Genomic DNA, 20,396 nt, shown 5'->3' with positions numbered 1-20,396 from the left:
GGCGCAGGCGGTGCTTGAGCAGCGCCCATGAAGATTCTGGGCGCTGGGCCCACTCCTAGCTTGGCAGTCAGCAGCCCTGGCCTGTAGCCATCACCACTACTGATGCCTGATTTCATTGATGTGAAATATCCAGAATAGGCCACGCATGGTGGCTCATGCCTATAATCCCAGCACTTTAGGAGGCTGAGGTGGGCAAATCACTTGAGCATAGGAGTTCGAGACCAGCCTGGCAACATGGCAAAACCCATCTCTACAAAAAAAAAAAAAAAAATTTTTTTTAAGTACAAAAACTATCTAGGTGTGGTGGTGAGCACTTGTGGTCTCAGCTGCTCAGGAGACTGAGGTAGGAGGATCGCTTGTGTGAGGAGTTCAATGTTGCAGTGAGCTATGATGGCACCATTGCACCCAGAAACCACTGTCTGGGTGACAGAATGAGACCCTGTCTCAAAAAAACAGAAAAACGAAAAAGAAAAGAAATATCCAGTAAGTAAATCAGTGGTTGCCCAAGGCTGGGAGGTTTTTGGGACATGGAGAGTGACTACTAGTAGGTATGAGATTTTGGGGGCCAGTGATGAAAATGTACTAACTGTGGTGATGGTTGCACAAATCTGAATATACTAACATTATTGACTTGCATACTTTAAGTGGACGAATTGCATGATATGTGAATTATATTTGAATAAAGCTGACCAAACCCTTTACCTAAATTTAAAAGGTATAGTAAAGCACTATATTTTCAAGACTCCATGCAGATTTGTCATGTGTTAGAGTGGGTCCCTCTGACGAGAAGGGAAATAACAGGAAGGCTTGGATACTGGAGCAAATATTAAAATATGAGAGGCCCCTTTGCAGACCCATGATTGACACATGAGTGAATGTGAGGTGAAAACCCTCAACAGTGGGGACAGGCACCTCTTTGGAGAATTGTGGCTGTGACAGGGAGCTGAGAAGTGGGACAGCAGCCTGATGCAGCTGTGGGTGAGGAGAGGGACAGTTAGACATGGGGAGAGTAGACTAGGAGCATAGCCGGCTGCTGTTGGGAGCAATCTAGTAGAAGGGAGAATGGAGAGGTGGTGCTGGAGCTGCTGATATGATTGAGTGAGATGGTAGCAGGAGAGGGAAGAGGGCAAATTCCTTCAGTCAACAGGAAGGAATTGGGGCAGAGGAGAGCTGCTGGGGAGTTCTGTGGGCTTGAAGAGGGATGATGGGAGGAGAAAGAACAAATGAAATAATTTCCTTGGAGAATGGAAAGGAAATCCTGGCCAGGCGCGGTGGCTCATGCCTGTAATTCCAGCACTTTGGGAGGCTGAGGTGGGTGGATCACCTGAGGCCAAGAGTTCAAGACCAGCCTGGCCAACGTGGTGAAAACCTGTCATTACTAAAAATACAAAAATTAGCTGGGCGTGGTGACATGCACCTGTAGTCCCAGCTACTCGGGAGGCTGAGGCATGAGAATCGCTTGAACCCAGATGGCGGAGGTTGCAGTGAGCCAAGATTGCACCACTGCACTCCAGTCTGGGAGACAGAGCAAGACTCTGTCAAAAAAAAAAAAAAAAAAAAGGAAATCCTGCATGCAGATAAAGATTAGGGTCACTGGACTTCGCTGAAATGCTCATTTGAAGCGTGTGTTGTAGAACGGTGGAGTGTGTGTTATGGAAGAGGGGCTCCGCATGGTAGAGCACGAGAGGAGCGTGGATAGTAAGGTGTGGGGTGCTGCAGAGGTCACAGACACTGGCCAGCATAGATTCAGGAGGGGACCATAGGACAGCAGAGTGAGTGCTATAAGGGTCCCAGGACAGACAAGGTGATTTAGAGAAGAGAAAACACTGGGCGAAATCAAAGGGGTGAAGGGAAGGTGCCTGGAACAAGCAGTTGGGTGCAGTCTGGGGACACACAGGGGACAACACTCGCAGACTCTAGACAGGAAGAAAGGTGGCTTCCAGCAGGGCAGGAAAGTCCTGCTGGGCAGCAGCCTCACCACCCACTGCCACCCTAGGTACTTCCTGTCCCACAGCCCTCTTATCCCTAAGGATCCTGAAGGGAGGGCTGTGTGGGCACAAAGCTAATAATAAAAGGGTGTCCAAAGAGGAAGGGGTCCTGAGGCCATGCACAGATGGCGATTGCTGGTCTGACCCACCTTTACTCATCTTCAGGTGAGCTCAGTGGTGGTGTCCTGCCCGGAGTGCCTTCGGCTCCCTGCCGGTGCTTCCCGCTTAGACACAGCTGGGCTCGTCAGGGATGTACCCATGAGCCTTTCGGTGGAGGAGGCCTGGATGGAGCTCAGTCGTGTACAAGTCTCAGTACTGTGAGCTAGTAGGAAGACTAAACATAGAACTAAGAGATAAGTCCCTGACATTGGGTTAATTTCCTTACCATAAAAAGGAAGTATACTTTTGAGCTGGGTGCAGTGACTCACATGTGTAATCCCAGAATTTTGGGAGGCTAAGGCAGGCAGATCACTTGAGTCCAGGAGTTCAAAATCAGCCTGGCCAACACAGTGAAATCCCATTTCTATTTAGAAAAAATTAGCCAGGTTCAACACCTGTAACGCCAGCTACTTGGGAGGCCGAGGCATGAGAATCTCTTGAGGGGAAATTGCAGTGAGATGAGATCGCACTGCTATACTCCAGCCTGGATGACAGAGCAATATTTTGTCTCAAAAAAGAAAAAGAAAAGTAAGAAAGATAATTTTGGCTGGGCGCGGTGGCTCAAGCCTGTAATCCCAGCACTTTGGGAGGGCAAGACGGGCGGATCACGAGGTCAGGAGATCGAGACCATCATGGCTAACACGGTGAAACCCCGTCTCTACTAAAAAATACAAAAAAACTAGCCGGGCGAGGTGGCGGGCGCCTGTAGTCCCAGCTACTCTGAAGGCTGAGGCAGGGGAATGGCGTAAACCCGGGAGGTGGAGCTTGTAGTGAGCTGAGATCCGGCCACTGCACTCCAGCCTGGGCGACAGAGCGAGACTCCGTCTCAAAAAAAAAAAAAAAAGAAAGATAATTTTGAAGAAGAAAAAGGGAAAAGAGGAGGGGAAGAAAGAGGGCTTGGTTTGGTATGTGCTAAAGCGGTAGTCCCTAGATCAGCAGCAAGGGCTCGCCCTGGAAACTTGTTAGAAATGCACATTCTCAGGCTTGACCCCAAACTTAATGAATCAGAAACTCCGTATTAACAAACCCCGAAGGTAGTTCTAATGCACGCTGGAGTTTGAGAACTACAGTTCTAAGGCAATTTCCACTTTTTTCCACCCTCACCTCCAAACACTTAGCCATGTTGCTGCTGGAGCCAGGCTGCAGGGTGCCAAGTAAAGGCTTAACTTAGGGTTAGAGGGGGAAAGTCCTGGTGTGCAGACCTGGTGAGGAGCTTCCTCACTCTCACTGCATGGAGACCAGCTTTGAAGCACCCAGAGCAGAGAGATCAGAACCATGGGAACACTGGAAGAATGTGACTCAGAGAGCCTTGGCCCCACAGGGATGCGGTTTTGAGAGCTGTTTTCCCTGCCCACCAGAAAGCACGGTAGCCACTGAAAAAGGTATACGACAACTTAAACTATTAGGAGCACTTGAAGAGATTCAAGTAGTATGAAAAAAAAAAAAAAAAAAACAAAAAGAGGAAGAAGAAAGGAAAGAAAATAAGGAAAAAGAAAGAAACAACTTTCTGGAACTAAAAAACATTATTTTCAACAAAAAAATTAGTATACATATTGAAAGAGAGAATAGTCACTGCTGAGATTCCAATTAGTGGCTTGGAAGAACAAGCGGAAATAATATTTCAAAGCATGGAGCAAATAATATGAAGAGATGGAAATAACAAGGAAAATATGATTCTTGGAGAATAGATCCAGTAGTCCTAAAATTCAACTATATTAGTTCCAAAAGGGGGAAAAGGAATAGATGGACGAGAGGCAATAAAGAATAGAAGAAAATTTTGCTGACCTGAAGAAATATCTGAGCTTAAAGACTGAAAGGAAACAGGAAGATACAACAAGAAAAGACATACAAACAGGCATGAAACTCCCAAACTTCAAGGTTAAAGAAAAACATTTTCAAGTTTTTAGACAGAAAGAGCAAGTTATCTACAAAAGGAAACAAATCACATTGGTATAGGACTTTTCATCTGCAACACTGGAAGCTCAAAGTGGGAAAACTGAGAGAAATAGATGACTACGCAGGAATCTTTCTTTTTCTTTTCTTTTTTTTTTTTTGAGGTGGAGTCTCGCTCTGTTGCCCAGGTTGGAGTGCGGCGGTGCAATCTCGGCTCACTGCAACCTTCACCTCCCTGCAGCCTTCGCCTCCCGGGTTCAAGTGATTCTCCTGCTTCAGCTTCCTGAGTAGCTGGGATTACAGGTGTGCGCCACCACTCCCGGCTAATTTTTGTATTTTTAGTAGAGATGGGGTTTCACCATGTTGGTCAGGCTGGTCTCAAACTCTTGACTTTGTGATCCACCTGTCTCAGCCTCCCAAAGTACTGGGATTACAGGCGTGAGCCACTATGCCTGGCCAGGAATATTTTATTTATTTTTATTTTTTTGAGACTGAGTCTTGTTCTTTCGCCCAGGCTGGAGTGCAGTGGTGCAATCTCGGCTCACTGCAACCTCCGCCTCCCAGGTTTAAGTGATTATCCTGCCTCAGCCTCCCGAGTAGCTGAGACTACAGGCACCTGCCATGATGCCCGGCTAATTTTTGTATTTTTAGTAGAGATGGGATTTCACCATGTTGGCCAGGTTGGTCTCGAACTCCTGACCTCAAGTGATCCACCCACCTTGGCCTCCCAAAGTGCTGGGATTACAGGTGTGAGCCACTGCACCCAGCCTTACACAGAAATCTCATACCCAGCTGAGAAAACTTTCACCTGTCAGGGCAAAATAAATGTTTCTGGAGATCCAAAGGATTCAGAGAGTGTATCAATCTCATACCTCACCTGAAAGAATGGCTTGGTAACAGAAGAGAGAAATCAAGACAGAGGAAGGTGAAGAGAAGAAAGAACAAGTAGTGAGCAGCAAACTTAGAAAGAAAAATATTATACAGTTAAATGTTCATGGAGCTTGACATACATCTAATTATATCTACAACGAAAAGTACTATCCTATCTCAGAAAAACCTAGGAGTTGGAAGCAGAGTGAGTGAGGTAAGAAAAAGTATTCTAAATGTCTCTCTTATTGGTAGAAGTGCAGGACATGAAACATCTTAATGGAATACATATTTGGCATATTTGCAAATAACCATAAAGAAATGTGTGTTTTATTATTATTGCTGGGAAGGGAAAGTAACTAACGAAAGAATGGAAAAATATAGAACATCCAAAATAACAATGGGGTAGGGGAAATGAAATGAATAGCAACATGACCTAAAAAGTTAAATCATGGGATGAGTAAAGAACATACAATAAGGTAACAGAAATGAAATAAAAATGTACCATTCATTCTACTTGTGGAATCATAATTTATTCAAAAGAAGGCATAAAAAGAGGGAGAAAAGAGGCTGGGTGCGATGGCTCACACCTGTAATCCCAGCACTTTGGGAGGCTGAGGCGGGTGGATCTTGAGGTCAGGAGTTCGAGACCAGCCTGACCAACATGGTGAAACCCCGTCTCTACTAAAAACACAAAAATTAGCCGGGCGTGGTGGCGTGTAGTCCTGGCTACTCAGGAGTCTGAGGCAGGAGAATCGCTTGAACCCAGGAGGCGGAGGTTGCAGTGAGCCGAGATCACGCCATTGCACTCTAGCCTGGGTGACAGAGCGAGACTCCGTCTCAAAATAATAAATAAATAAATAAATAAATAAATAAATAAATAAATAAATAAAAGTGACAAAATAGATCTATATTTATTGACATAAAAAGATGTCTTACTCATACTGTTGAAATGTTAAAAAAAAAAAAAAAAAAAAGAAATACCCCATCTCTCTCTCTTAGGGACCCTGGTTTTTTTGGTTCTCAGCTCCCCTGACACTAATGTTCCCCCTTTTCTTACACAGATGTCTCCCCAGAACCACATCAGGCAGGGAATTGGTGTAGGGAGGGCAGACCACACAGTCTGGTTTCTGAAACAGCTTTGAATAGAAGTATTTTGACCTCATGTCTCCTTCAGTCAGGACACTCCTAATATTATTGTCTCTATTATAGTTGTAGAAACTGGGGTTCACGAAATTAAAAGCTTTGCTTCGGGTCTGTACAAGGCATTCCTCTCCTGGGTCTGCTAAAGGAAAGGAGGCCTGCTACGTGTCCTCTCAAAATGTGCTAGGGGTTGCCAGGAGCAGAAGGATTAAAGGGGCTAGAAAATTCAATGTGAGTGGGAGAAGAGGTGGAAGAAGCATTGAAGTCAGGTTTCTGGGAGATGGGGGTGGCATAGTGGAGGTAAGGCAGGGGGCACCCAAAATTCTCACCCATCCTACCACAAAGTCTTGCCTCTGCAGACACAACTCTACAAAAATCCAAGTGAGCCCTGAACAAATGATGAATGAATGAATGAATAAATGAATGAATAAAAAGGGAGACAAAGTTTATTGCTGTACTGGAAGGAATACGAAGTCAAGAATGAGACCCTTTTCAAACCTGGATGGCCCCAGTTCCTCTGAGTTCCCCCACATTCGTCAAATCCATAAGGTCCCCCAAGTCGCCCCAAGACAGTCATGGGGTAGGAGGGTATCCTGTACCCAGCCCATGGGGATAGGGACTGAAGAGTCACCCCTCTCACCCCCATGCTGAGGTCTGTGCTCAGCTACCCACAAGTCTGCAGATCTCAGTCCTTGCACATTCCCTGGTGGGGTCTTGTGTGCAGGCTGCCTTGACTCGGAGCCAAGTGTGGGAATGCAGACAGGAGTCCTGGTCCCAGGTTTTGCAGGCAGAGAACTTGGTGGTGTCATCTGGGCAGGTGGTGTCATCTGCTCTGACCTCTAGGTATGGCAGGACCAAGATCGAGGTGTCACCAGCCCCCAGAAGGTTGTCTGAGCCAGAGAAGAATAAGTTGTGAATGAGGTCGTTCCTGGTGACCCAACCCATGCATCCAAGACGTGAGAGTCCATCACCCCCAAGCTAGGCCCTGGTGCCTGACTGTGACTGGTGAGTTGGGGAACAAGGAGGGACTGGCCGTAGGGCTGTGTGTCCTCACGGATGGGGAGCTGGGTGAGGGTTGTGGTCTCTTACCTGGGGTAAGGGGCAGTGCTGCCGTGCGTACCACTCCTGGCAGTAAAGGCTGACCTGGATTCCCTGGCCCAGAAACAGCATGGTCCACATCAACACGTTCCATGCCGGGCCAGTGTGCTGGTCATGCATCATGAAGTTCAACATTCCTAGTGCAGGAGGAAAGGTTGTCACTCCAGCTCCAGGAGTTCCTTGTCTCCCTGGTTTCCCTCCCATTCCAGGGTATTGGGAAGAGATGGAACAAGAAGGCCCCATTGGAGAAGATCTTGAACCCAGGTGCAGAAATTCGTAGAGATCTAAAGTGGCTCATGTAAAACCAGGATTCTTCAGTTTGCACTTTAATATCCTGAATCTCATACTGAGCCTCTCAACCTCATCCCAGTTTTCTCCTCTTTGTCTTCCTAGATGAGTGATTATTCAAGTGCTTTTCTCCAACCAGAAACCTCCTCCCACATGCCCCCCAGGATACAGCTTGGCTCCTCCCAATGCTGCCTCCCTCCCTGCTTTCCAAGTCCCCCCTCCCCCACTCCACCTGTCAGTCCCAGCAGCCTCGCCTTCAGTCCTGGGGGCGAGGCCTCCCGCCATCAGTCTGGGATCTCCAGGAGCAGGACCCAGGCCTCCCTCTGGATGGCTCCCCTCCAGTGGCAGAAGGGCCAGCTCACCTCCAATGATAAGGAAGAGTATCAGCATGACGGGATAGAAGAACCCCAGGACGAAGCAGAAGATATATTCATGGGCCACTGCGGAGACCAGGAACACACCCAGCATGGCTACCCCTCGGGCCCGGGCACCAAGGAGCTGGCAGGGTCAGGAAAGGAGTGAAGAGTGAGTCTCCCTGAGTTCCTCCACAAAGAGCCCCCACCTTAAGGAAGCCAGGGAAAGTGTGGTGCAGTGGAGAGAATATGGGATCTGAGGTCAGAAGGAGTGACATCAATCTTATTTAAGAGCGTGCTGGCTGGGCACGGTCGCTCATGTCTGTAATCCCAGCACTTTGGGAGGCCGAGGCGGGCAGATTATGAGGTCGGGAGTTCAAGACCAGCCTGGCCAATGTGGTGAACCTCGTCTCTACTAAAAATGCAAAAATTAGCTGGGTGTGGTGGCATTCGCCTGTAGTCCCGGCTACTCGAAAGGCTGAGGCAGCAGAATCGCTTGAACCCAGAAGGCGGAGGTTGCAGTGAGCCAAGATCACGCCACTGCACTCCAGCCTGGGAGACAGGGCAAGACTCCATCTCAAAAAAAAAAGAGCATGCTACTATCCCATTGGGACTCAGGTGCCATTTTAAAATGAGAATATAATAATACTTACTTCTCAGGGTTACTGTGCTGATTAAATGTATGTAAAAACCCTTGGTAGCTGAAAATAGGTATGTGCATGTTCCTTAGAAGGCTAAGGTGGGAAACAATGCCCTGTGGAGAGGGTGGAATTAAGGATAAATATGGAAGAAAGCTAAGATTGCAAGGACTTTCTACCCATTGGGTTGGGTAAAATGAGAAAATGAGGACAGATGAAATCAAAAGGGCCCTTAGGCCTGGAAAAGGTGAGTGGTGTAGATGCCACACTGTAGCAAGAGGAAAGGAGAGGGAAGGAAGGAGAGCCCGCATTAAATGTGGGAGCTGAAGGGGTCTGCAGGGCCCATACCCACAGCCCATCCTGATACACGTAGCTGTATAGCCAGTCATGGACCACCACGTTCCAAGTGCGGTAGTAGTTGGAGAAGGACGTTGAGTTCCACCAGTCCTGGAGAAGGTGGGGTCAGGGTGGGGGAAAGGAGGTAAGCAAGCGTCTGGGTTCCCGCTCCTCCCCACTGCTCCCTTTGCCTGCACCCTATCCCAGTGTTCCAGAAGGGCTGGCTCCTGGCAGAACAGGGACAGCAGACACCCTCCAAGCTCCCTCCTCAGGACATGGAGGCCCTGTCCTCCCTCTTACTCCCTCTCTCAGGAGAAGATTCTGTAGTACCATGCACACAAAAGCAGTTAGCCCTGGCTTGTCAGGAGGTGGAGGGGTGGCGTTATAACCACATCTAGGGGACTGCATTTCTTATTATGGGAGGTGAACAGCATGGCTGAAGTGACATCCAACCTGGCCACCATCTTCCCCAGATCCCTCCCTAACCCTTCCTGCCTCCAGCTTCCAACTGGCCTAGGTCCAGGCCCCACCCGGTAGAACATTCTGTCTCCAAATCGTAGCATCTCGGCAAAGGCGTTGAGCCAGCAATGGAGGAAGGCAAAGAAGATGAGTAGCAGCATGAAGATACCTGGTGGATGGCGACAAGAGGCTGCAGGTCAGGCTGGCCCACATGGACCCACAGGCAGCCCTGCTCTGAGCTCTGAGGAGCCCCTGCCCAGAAACCAGGGCCCCAACTCTTACCATTCATTTATTGGTAATTCACAAATTTATGCCTTTTTTTTTTTTTTTGAGACAGAGTCTCGCTCTCTCTCCCAGTCTGGAGTGCAGTGGTGAGATCTTGGCTCAATGCAAGCTCCACCTCCCAGGTTCACACCATTCTCCTGCCTCAGCCTCCTGAGTAGCCGGGACTACAGGCGCCCACCACTACGCCCAGCTAATTTTTTTGTATTTTTAGTAGAGACAGGGTTTCACCGTCTTAGCCAGGATGGTCTCAATCTCCTGACCTCGTGATCCACCTCCCTCGGCCTCCAAAAAGTGCTGGGATTACAGGCGTCAACCACCGCGCCCGACTGTTTTTAAATTTTTTGTAGAGATGAGATCTCACTATATTGTCCAGTTTAGTCTTGAACTCCTGGCCTCAAGCTGTCCTCCTCCTTTGGTCTCCCAAAGTATGGGATTACAGGTGGTGAGCCACTGTGCCTGGCCTCATGCATTCATTTATTCATCCATTTGTTCATGTACATTTACTTGGCATCTACTTCGTGCCAGATATTGGGGATGGAGATGAATCTCAAAGGGCCACTGGGAGTTCATAGAGTGATTGAAGTGAGACACACACAGAGACAGAGACAGAAAGACATGTCCAACCATAGGCCAGGGCAAATGTAATGGGAGCTAAGTACAGTGGCACTGATGTGCCTGGGAGTACAGAGAAACAGGTGGGTCATGGTAATTGGTGGCTACAAAAGGAAGGTTTCCCAGAGGAGGGGCATCTCAGCCATGGGCCTCCAAGAAGCAACTAGATTCCATGGCTGAACGTGGGGAAAGGGTATCTCAAGCTGAGTGGCCAGTATGGGCAAAGGCCTGGAGGCATGGAAGATAGGCTGGGGCTGCATGGGAAGGAGTCTTGGATGCCACATCAAGGGTTCAAATCTGATCCGAAAATGCCAGCATTGACTTATCACTAGAGTTTTTGAAGGAGGGTAGGGAATGATTAGTTGTAGTAGGAAAGTTCACCTGGGCAGCAGTGTCAGGGGTAGATGGGAGAGGAAAGATCTGGGTGCCAGGGAGATGGGTAGGAGGCTGATGTGGAGGGGGAGCGATGGTCTGAACTGAGACCATGGCAGTGGGCCCTGATAGGAGGGGACAGATGTGAGGGGAGACTCAGAAGGAGAACGTGTTGAAACCGAGGGAAGGTAACTAGCAAGGCCTTCCCTGATTTGCCTTCCCCAGGGCACAACTACTCCAGCCCTATCTTAGTTGGCTCACCTGGCAACGTGGCATGCAGGACAGAGAGCACCAGGGCACGGGTGCTGAAGGGCTCTCGGCTCATGTTGGCAAAGACAGGAACACAGAGTCGGCCCAGGATGAAGCAGGCATAGAGCACACAGCCCAGGGCCTGGAGGGGGCGTGGGGACACGTAACTGGAGAGGGACGCTGGCAGCTGCTGGTGGCATTGGGTCTCTGGCCCAGCACTGGCCTTCTCTTCCCTTGGCACCACCCTCCCACTGCCTCTCCAGACCTCCCAGAAATGTCCCCTCTCCACCACCATGAGTCACAGGTCCACGCTTCTACCGTATCTTCTCACCTGGGCAAAGTTCTTGGCCACATAATTCCACCTGATATAGGGCGTCCTGCAGCGGCAATTGGGACAATACGTTTCTCATTCTTTCATGTTGTTCTCTGCTCAGCCTGGGCACAGGTTCTGGGGCCCTCTCTCCACAGTTCCCTTAATTGCTCAGGCCTGGGAGGATTATCTAGGGTGATGGGGTCTAGGATACTTTGAACTTTCCATAATAGAGATGACAAGAGGGTTTTAAGCATGGATGTCAACAAGGGTGTGTAGGATGGGTAGGATTTTCAGAACTAAAATCAGGACAGTCCTGGGTAAACCAGGAAAGTGGGTTGCTCTAGTGTCATCATAGGCTGGGCAAGGAGACAGGGTAGTCTACCAGTCACCTAGTTCCCATCTTTATTATTAGATGCTTCCTGAGAAAGTGGCCAGTGCCTGAGGTGAGCCTGAGGACATCAGGGAGGGGAGAGTAGAAGGGTAAGGTTCCTGTGGGCCTGGGCATTTGGGGAAGGGGTGCAGGGTCTTACCTGGGGTAAGTCTCCCTGTAGATGAGTGTTGGGCAGAAGAGGAAGTAGAGGTAGCTGGAGAAACTGGGGGCCTGGATTCCCTCACCTGGGGAGGAATGAGAGGGGTGGATTAGTAAGGGGAAGGGCAGAGGGCAGAGATGAGGGGGCTGCTGGGGAAGGGTGGTAGGATTGGTGAGTGGAGAAATGGATAGGGTGGGGGTGGGGGATAAGCAAGGAGCTGGATGTAGGACCTAGATGCAGGCTAGGGGAGCTAAGCTGGGCAGGAGTGGAACTGGCTCTTTAACACCATCTCTTCTGTTTTCATTTCAGGCACCCTATCTTCCAGTGCAGGGTCTGCTGTGGCCAGAGCTTCATCTGGTACCCACACGTTCGACAGCCCATTCTCCTTCCCCTTCTGTCTGGACTTCCTAATACAGGTACATCTTGTTTTACTGCACTTCCCAGATATTGCCTCTTTTACAAATTGAAAGTTTGTGGCAACCCTGCAAGAGATAAGCCTATCAGTGCCACTTTTTCCAGCGGCAAGTGCTCACTTCATGCCACTGTGTCACATTTTGGCAATTCTTGAAATATTTATAACTTTCTTCTTTTTATTATATGTGGTATGGTGCTCAGGCATAGAACACACAGCCCAGGGCCTGGAGGGGGCATGGGGACACATAACTGGAGAGGGACACTGGCAGCTGCCGGTGGCATTGGACCTCTGGCCTAGCACTGGCCTCCTCTTCCCCTGGCACCACCCTTCCACTGCCTCCCCAGGCCTCCCAGAAATGTCCTCTCTCCGCCACCATGAGTCTCAGATCTACCCTTCTACCCCATCTTCTCACCTGAGCAAAAATCACTGTGATCAGTGATTTTTAATGTTACTGTTGTAATTGTTTTAGGGCATCATGAAACACACCCAAATAAGAAAGCAAACTTAACTGACAGATTCTGTGTGTGTTCTGACTACTGCACTGACCGGCAATTCTCCCATCTCTTCTGTTCTCCTCGAGCCTTCCTATTCTCTGAGATACAACAATATTGAAGTTAGGGGCCAGGCTCAATGACTCACTCCTGTAATCCCAACACTTTGGGAGGCCAAGGCAGGAGGATTGCTTAAGCCCAGGAGTTCAAGACCAGCCTAGGCAACATAGCAAGACCCTGTCTCTAAAAAAAAAAAATTGGCTGAGCATGGTGGCTCATGCCTATAATCCCAGAACTTTGGGAGGCCGAGGTGGGTGGATCACTGGATGTCAGGAGTTCGAGACCACCCTGGCCAACATGATGAAACCCTGTCTCTACTAAAAATACAAAAAAATTAGCTGGGTGTGCTGACGCACACCTGTAATCCCAGCTACTCAGGAGGCTGAGGCAGGAGAATCGCTTGAACCCAGAAGGTGGAGGCTGCAGTGAGTCAAGATTGCGCCATTGTACTCCAGCCTGGGAAACAAGGCAAGACTTCATCTCAAAAAAAAAAAAAAATTGAAATTGAAATTAGGCCAATTAATAACCTTGAAATGGTCTTTAAGTGTTCAAGTGAGTGAAAGAAAGAGTTGCATGTCTCTCACTTTTTTTTTTTTTGAGACTTGATCTCACTCTGTTGCCCAGGCTGGAGTACAGTGACACAGTCATGGCTCACTGCAGCCTCCGCCTCCCAGACTCAAGTAATCTTCCCACCTCAGCCTTCCACACAGCTGGGACCACAGGCATTAGCCACCACACCTGGCTAATTTTTAAAAGTTTTTTGAAGTGAGACCCCATCTTACTATGTTGCTCGGGCTGGTCTTGAACTCCTGGGCTCAAACAATCCTCCTGTCTCAGTGTCCCAGAGTGCTGGGATTACCGGTGTGAGCCACTGTGCTCAGGCTGCAGCTGGTGACTTTAAGGGCTCTTGTTAAGGGCTAATGCAGCTGGTGATTTAAGTTGGAGCCAGTGCCAACTTGTCATTCTAAAAATTCTAGGGCCCTTAAGAATGATGCTAAATATACACTGCATGTGCTCTATAAATGGAACAACAAAGCCTGAGTGACAGGCTGGGCCTGGAAATAGGAAATAGGAAAGTGCCAGAAGTCCTGGGTAACAAGAGGTGCCATCTGTCAGAGGCAGGAGCTGAGAATGCCTAATGACGAAGGCCCACAGAGCCCAGCTGGAGGCCAGGGCTGTGCCTGGCGGGCAACCTGGGCTTAGGAAGGCAGGGCTTTTATCAGGATCCTACACCTGCTGGCTTCATTCAGTCAGTCAAGAGGACTGAGTTCACAACCGGGCAAGATGAAGGCCTCACCTCTTCTGGCACGAAGGGTCCCAGGCACAGCCTCTCTCAGGAAGGAGTAGCTTTTCATCAGGAACCTAACCTATGGCAGAGTGGAAGGGAGGCCAAGTTGCTGTGTGGCTTTAAGCAAATCGCTTAACCTCTCTGTGCTCTGGGTTACCTCTGAGAGGCAGGCAGAGTGTAAGATCTGTCTGGCCAGAGTCCATACTTTTTCTTTTTGTCTGATGGCTGTATAGCCTAACATATGCTGGGATGAATGAAGGCTGCTGGGATAAGAGGCCAGAGCGGAGTTTTCCGGTCAACCTCCTGTGATGGCGGTGTCACACTGTTTGCCTTCCAGCCTGCAGGTTCCCCAAATCCCTCGTAACGGACTCTGCCCCTGGTAACTAGCTCCGCCCCTGCCAATGCAGTCTCTGCCCTCCCTCTCGTGGGCCCCGCCCCCTCTTTGGGGGACTCCCCTCTGCTGAGATGGCCCCGCCCACCCTGTCCTTCCTGTCCCCCAGCAGGGCTCAGCCCTCACCTGCTCGAAGACCAGGACACAACGGGAGGCCGGCGGGAGCTGATGCTCCACGGCCACGTGGACCGGCAGCGCGCAGAGCACCAGGGCGTGGGCAGCTAGCAGCGCGCAGCCCAGGCCCGCCCCCAGCGTCCAGGTGCCCCAGGCCCCCGGCCTGGCCCACAACCGCAGGGCCTGGTAAGGCGCCAGCAGGGTGGACAGAAACATGGGCACCCAGGTCACCAGCGCCAACGGCAGCTGTCCGAAGCTGAAGATCAGTAGGTCAAACTCCAGCAGCAGCCTTGGAGTGGGGAGGAGAGACAAAGTAGACAAGTGAAGTCCATTCTTGTCCCCTTCCTCTTCAGTCCGAGCTCCTGGAAGATGAACTGAGGTATCTTGATTAGGTTGTGAGCTCCCCATCTCTGGAGGTGTTCAAGACGGCACCTCTGTGGCACAGGGCGTTGCTCCAGGAGACTCAGTCATGGCATGAGTTTGATTCTGAATGACCTTGAGAGCCCTCTCTGGTTTCATGATGTTGCTAAGGGCTCGGTACTCTATATACAACACATGTTAGGATATGAGGTAACTAGACTGACTGACTTAGTTTTGTTCCTTTGGAGCGTCTGTTGTAGGTTGGAGCTAACAGGATGCCGATTGTTCAGTGTTTTGTTAGCCTAGGTTAAGAGTGTGTGGTTTGTTAAGGGGAAAAACAAAACAACTTAAGTGTCCATTAGTAAAGGGCTAAGTGAACAAATCTAGTACCTCCATACTCTGCAGTCCTTCAAACCAATGGACTAACGTGAAAAGATCCCTAAAATAAATTGTTAGTGAGTAAAAGCAAATTACAAAATAATAGGTACAGTTTCTTATTTATGTGAAACCTTCACAATGTACCTATCTTTGGTACCGAATGTCAATGCATGGAAAATGCTCTGGAGGGAAACTCAGAAACTGTTTTCTTTTTTAGAGACAGAGTTTTGCTCTGTCACCCAGGCTGGAGTGCAGTGGTGCAATCTCTGGGCACTGCAACCTCCGCCTCCCAGGTTGAAGTAATTATCCTGCCTCAGCCTCCTGAATAGCTGGGACTACAGGCTTGCACCACCACGACTGGCTAATTTGTGTGTGTGTGTGTGTGTGTGTATATATATATATATATATTTTTTTTTTTTTTAGTAGAGACAAGATTTCATCATATTGGCCAGGTTTGTCTTGAATTCCTGACCTCAAGTGATCCGCCTGCCTCGGCCTCCCAAAGTGCTGGGATTACAGGCGTGAGCCACTGCACCCAGTCAGAAACTGTTTAAATCCTCCGAGAGCAGTGTGGGATTGAAGGAGGTGGTCAAGAAGGACCCCCTTTACAGGAAAACATGTATTTGAGCTTTTTACTGAGATTTTATCATTTTTAATTTTTTTAATTTGTCTTTTTCTTATGCAAACCTAGTGGTAGATTTTATCCTTTTAATACTTGTATAACTAACAACAAAAATTTTACCAAAAGGCAGTGCTGTTGCTGAACCTCTGGATCCTTGGTCCTGTTTTTGTTATTGCTTCCCAAGCCTGACATAGGGAGGGGGCTGTGGCAGGCCAGGTTTCACTAACACAGGCCTCCATAACAACTGTTTCAGTACTGGCTGAGTGGTTAAGTTAAATATTAAAAGCCAGTGCCCTTAGACAAAGGCCGGAATGTAACAAAAGCCCACCAAGAGTTTTGCCTAGGCCTTTCCTGAACCTCAAACAAAGCATGATTAAACAAGTTTTGCTGGGGGTCTGAAGAAACTCTTCAAACCTCCATGATTTAGCAGGAGACAAGAGAAGGGTAATCACCCCAGCCCCTGGACCCATTTAGATTAAGTCAACTTACTGAGGTTCCAGAAGAAGGTCTTCAAGACTCAGACCTTAGTTATAGATTAAAAGAAGTTAATCACTTACGTCTTTAGATGAATGCACACTTACACATAGACGTATAGCTTAGAAGGTATATATGCTCTGGAAATTGTAATTTTTAGTTGGCTTAGTGATAATTTTCAGGCCTTCTCCCTGTAACCAGTTACAGAAATAAAACCTCTCTTCCTCCCCAGTTCATCTGCATCTCCTTATTGGGCCACAAGAAATAGCAGCCCCAACCCTCAGTTTGGTTCGGGAATAGCGGGAGTCATGAAATACAGACCCCCAGGTTATACAGCTCTCTGAAGCTCATCCTCACAGTTGGGTGGGGTGCTCTGTGGGGGAAATGACCCACCCAGGCACTTGGGTACATGTACTGTCTTCCCCACAAGGCTGGGAGTGCCTCACAGATGGGAGTGGGGTCTGCCCCCTCATTTCTCTGAACACTAGGACTGGTACTGGGGAGGTACTCAATGTTACTTGAATAGAACTGACTGGGAAAGGAGTGTGTATGAGTGTGCATTGTGCACACACACACATCTGCCTCGGGGCAAGGTGTCATTGAGAAGCATTTGAGAGTGACTGGCCCTGGGAGGACAGACCAAGGGCCAACCAAGGCTGGGGAAGGAAGGATCCTAGAGAGCGTTTCAGGTGGGAAGGTTGTTGGGAGCAAAGTTGGTACATGTCCAATAACCAAAGAGGGGACCTGTGTCCGCTTGCCCCAAGGGCAGGTGGGGCACTGAGGACCCAGAGGGTTTGATCAGATAGGTGTGCCTGTCCCAGGTGGGAAGGGGACCTACCTGCCCTCATCAATGAAGTCGATGGCCAGGGTGCTGATGATGAAGACACACAGGCCAGCGATGAACATGTGGTAGATGGTGCGGAAATGCTGCACCTCCATCAGCTCACTGGAGGGACAGGAGCCTGAAGGTCAGTGTGGGAGGGTCCTCAGGGTGGTGTGAACTAGCTCAGACACTGTACACATGAGGCATGGGGCCTAGCGATCCCGAACTTCCAGCTAAAGGCCTTTCTTCCACAACCACGCCCAGGGCAAATAGGGGACCTGCACCTTAGAAACCCTTTCCAAATCCTCCCCACAAACCACCTAGAGCCTGGGGATGAGAAATGAGGTACCGTGACCCCCAGCCAAAGCCCTTTCTTTTCCTCCCATTACTTGTCATCACCCGACTTACTCAAGCAGGGACTTGCGGATGATGAAAACTTTCTGTTTCCCCAGGGATGGCTCCTGGGTCCTGAATTGAGATGTTTGTTCAGGGTCAGGAAGAAGTCAGTGGGCAGAGGGCAGGGCGATGCAAAAGGTCAACACTTGGGAGCCAAGGGGAGTGGTAGGGAAAGGCCAGGGCTAGGGCCAGAGGGCAGGACCGGGTGGAAGGTCAGGGCCAGGGCAGACCGAGGCCCCGTAGGTGGAGGCCAGTGTTAGGAAGACAAGATAAGTGGGGAAGAGGGAAGGCTGGAGTCACAGTCCTGCCAAGGCTGGCAAGGGCACATCATGTGATAGCTCATGATCATTGCTGCAGAGGAGCCTGCGCAGCTGCTCCCCAGACTCACCTACTCAAGGAATCTGGGGGAGGCAGGGGCGGAGGTTTGTCTTGAGATGGGTAGGATTGTATAGCCTCCCACATGGCCCGATCCAGCAGCTCCCTCAGTTGTCCCTGCGCTTGCTCCAGCAATTGTGCCTTCACAGCCTATGGGACAAAGCCAGGGCAGAGCCCACTGTCCCTGCAGTCAGCCATCCTTTCATTACCAGACATTCACTGAGTTCACTGAGTTTCTACCTATGCCAGGCATAGTGCTTTTTTTTTTTTTAAAAAAAAACAAAACCTGGGGGGTCTGAGGGATGGGGGATCAGCGGTCAGCAGTGGCAGGCCTGTGGGGGGAAGGGCAGGCATTGGTGGGGTGGTGATGGGTCTGCTGGTGGGGCAGGACCCCACAATGCTAAGTGCTGTGGCAAAAAGATGAACAAGCCATGATTCCTGCCCAGAGTTGATCTCCTTCTGGCTTCCCGGGGCAGCAGTGAGGATCAGGGAATGACAGCAGGAGCGAGGCTTCCCCTCCCTGGGTCTGAATTCCAGCCTAGTCACCTCTGATTGTCAGTCCTCACCCCTGTCCTCCAGCCACACTAGCAGGAAGACTATCTACTGGCTGACTTTCAATGACCCTCAGGACCTGTGCTTCAAACCCCTACCTCTTTACCCTTAATTCTAACCTGATCTTTGCACCAGGAACAAGTCATCAGGCTGGGCACCGTGGCTCACTCCCGTAATCCCAGCAATTTAGGAGGCCAAGGCAGGTGGATCACATGAGGTCAGGAGTTCAAGACCAGCCTGGCCAATATGGTGAAACCCCATCTCTACTAAATATACAAAAAAAAAAATTTAGCCACACCTGGTGGCACTCATCTGTAGTCCCAGCTACTCACTTGAACCTGGGAGGCAGAGGTTGCAGTGAGCCGAGATTGCGCTGATGCACTCCAGCCTGAGCGACAGAGCGAGACTTTGACTCAAAAAACAAAAACCAAAACAAGTCATCTTTATCACCAAGCCTCACTCCTGCCTCCTGCAACCAAGGATCTGTCCACTTGACCTCTGACGTCCCTCACCTCCATGTGTCGGGTCCATTTCACCAAGTCCGGGGCCCTGTGCGTCTCAGTGTTTCCTGGGAGGAGTGATCAAAGGCACAGTCAACAGGAGGAGTTGGGGTTCTGCAGACCCAGAGGCATCCTGTGTTCAGGAAATGCTTTGTGTGCTCAGCAGCCGCCCTCACCCCAACCAGTCAATATCTAGTATCATGGATGGGGCTACTAGAAGGGAAAGTTGCTGTTGCCAGTGGTGAGGCGGCCATAGGCAAGCAGGGGGCCTGGTGACATTACTGGGAACAGGGCACTTGGAATGGGAAGCTACTCCATTCTCCCTCTGGGGCTAAAGAGTCAGAAAGATAAGGCCAGGCCACAGCTCTGACATAGCTCTTTTCTGTTCCATCTCCCAGCTGGGTGGCTCAGGGCTGAGGCCAGGGTCTGCCTTCCTTGGCCTCTCTGGACAGCAGGAAGGATTGACATCAGGCAGTTGGAGCCTTCTCTCCATAACGCATGTCTCCCCTCCTGCCCCACCACCCGCCGGTGCCTTCTGCGCCCCCCCTGAGGGCGAGGCTGGCTCACCATCTCTGCAGGGTTGGTGTTCCCGCTCCCCTCCCGGCCCTTCTGTCCTCTGCAGACGCAGACGGGCCCCGCCTGGCTCCATGGAGCAGTCTCCAGTGGGCAGCAGGCAGCCCTTGCCTGTGTTCCCTCCTTCCTTTGCAGCGTGGCCTGCCCTGCAGAACTCTTGTCCCACTCAGCTCAGGTGACAGCTCCAAAGACTAAAGTCCTTTCAGGAGGAGGGGGCCTCTGGGAGCGCGATAGGTTATCTGATCCGGAGGGCAGAGCTTCGCAGATTCAGGCCTCACTCTGCTGTCTGTTCCAGGGATGGCCACATCCCCCTAACACCCCAACCACCATCCAGATGCCCAGCTCCAAGGGTGCTATCCACCCCTGCTAAACACACACACAGGAACAGTGGCTGGGTACGTCGCGGGGAGGGGAACTTTGCCTCTCAGAAGCTTGTCACCTAGCATGGCTGGCCTTCAGTCTCTCCCAGCAGGCTGAAGGTCAGGGAGGAGTCAGAAATGTCTTCATGTATCAGTGCGTTCAGTTCCCTTTCACCACAAGGTGTGTGACTGATGCATGTGGTAATATTCTGATGGGGTTAGCACCGTGCTATTCATGGAGCTGGGGCCCCTCCAGGAAAGGCTGAGTGCCAGGGCCCCTGAACATCTGCACTTCCTGACACCTGCTTGGGTGAGCATGTAGGCAGAAAGGAGGCTAAACAAACACGTATTAAGCACCTAAGGAATACCAGGTGTTGTCACATACGGAAGAACCGGATGCAAACCTCCCTCTGTCATTTACCAGCTATATAATTTCAGGCAAGTGACCCCAAATTTCAAGCCACAGTGTCCTCCTCTGAAAAATGGGGGCAAAAATCCCTATATCACAAGGTTATTATAAGCTCAAAATGAAGTAGTCCAGGTAAAATCACATGGTTCAGGGCCATGGGATGAGCTCATATATTAGTAATAATTTCCTTCTTTTTTTAGTAGGAAGTAACAGAAGGGTACGTGCTTTGAGAG

The 20,396-nt window shown here is 49.9% G+C and overlaps 1 protein-coding gene across 1 annotated transcript; it reads right to left on the bottom strand.

Annotated features, from left to right (window-relative positions):
- Positions 1-6,471: 6,471 nt before the first annotated feature.
- Positions 6,472-19,557, bottom strand: SOAT2 (sterol O-acyltransferase 2). The gene is made up of 15 exons (XM_023210577.3): positions 19,390-19,557; positions 18,835-18,890; positions 17,784-17,920; positions 17,408-17,467; positions 17,015-17,122; positions 14,355-14,631; positions 13,847-13,916; positions 11,584-11,668; positions 11,072-11,117; positions 10,753-10,882; positions 9,294-9,391; positions 8,776-8,874; positions 7,799-7,934; positions 7,140-7,285; positions 6,472-6,940 (listed from the first exon to the last, which is right to left on the bottom strand). The coding sequence occupies exons 1-15, from the start codon at positions 19,469-19,471 to the stop codon at positions 6,890-6,892; spliced, it is 1,581 nt and encodes a 526-aa protein (XP_023066345.2). The 5' UTR covers positions 19,472-19,557; the 3' UTR covers positions 6,472-6,889.
- Between the last annotated feature and the right edge of the window lie 839 nt (positions 19,558-20,396).

The sequence above is a fragment of the Piliocolobus tephrosceles genome, chromosome 10 (assembly GCF_002776525.5).
Source record: "Piliocolobus tephrosceles isolate RC106 chromosome 10, ASM277652v3, whole genome shotgun sequence".
Taxonomy (NCBI): Eukaryota; Metazoa; Chordata; class Mammalia; order Primates; family Cercopithecidae; genus Piliocolobus; species Piliocolobus tephrosceles.
The sequence above is the reverse complement of the archived record's forward strand: the minus strand, read 5'-3'. Positions and strand labels throughout refer to the sequence as shown.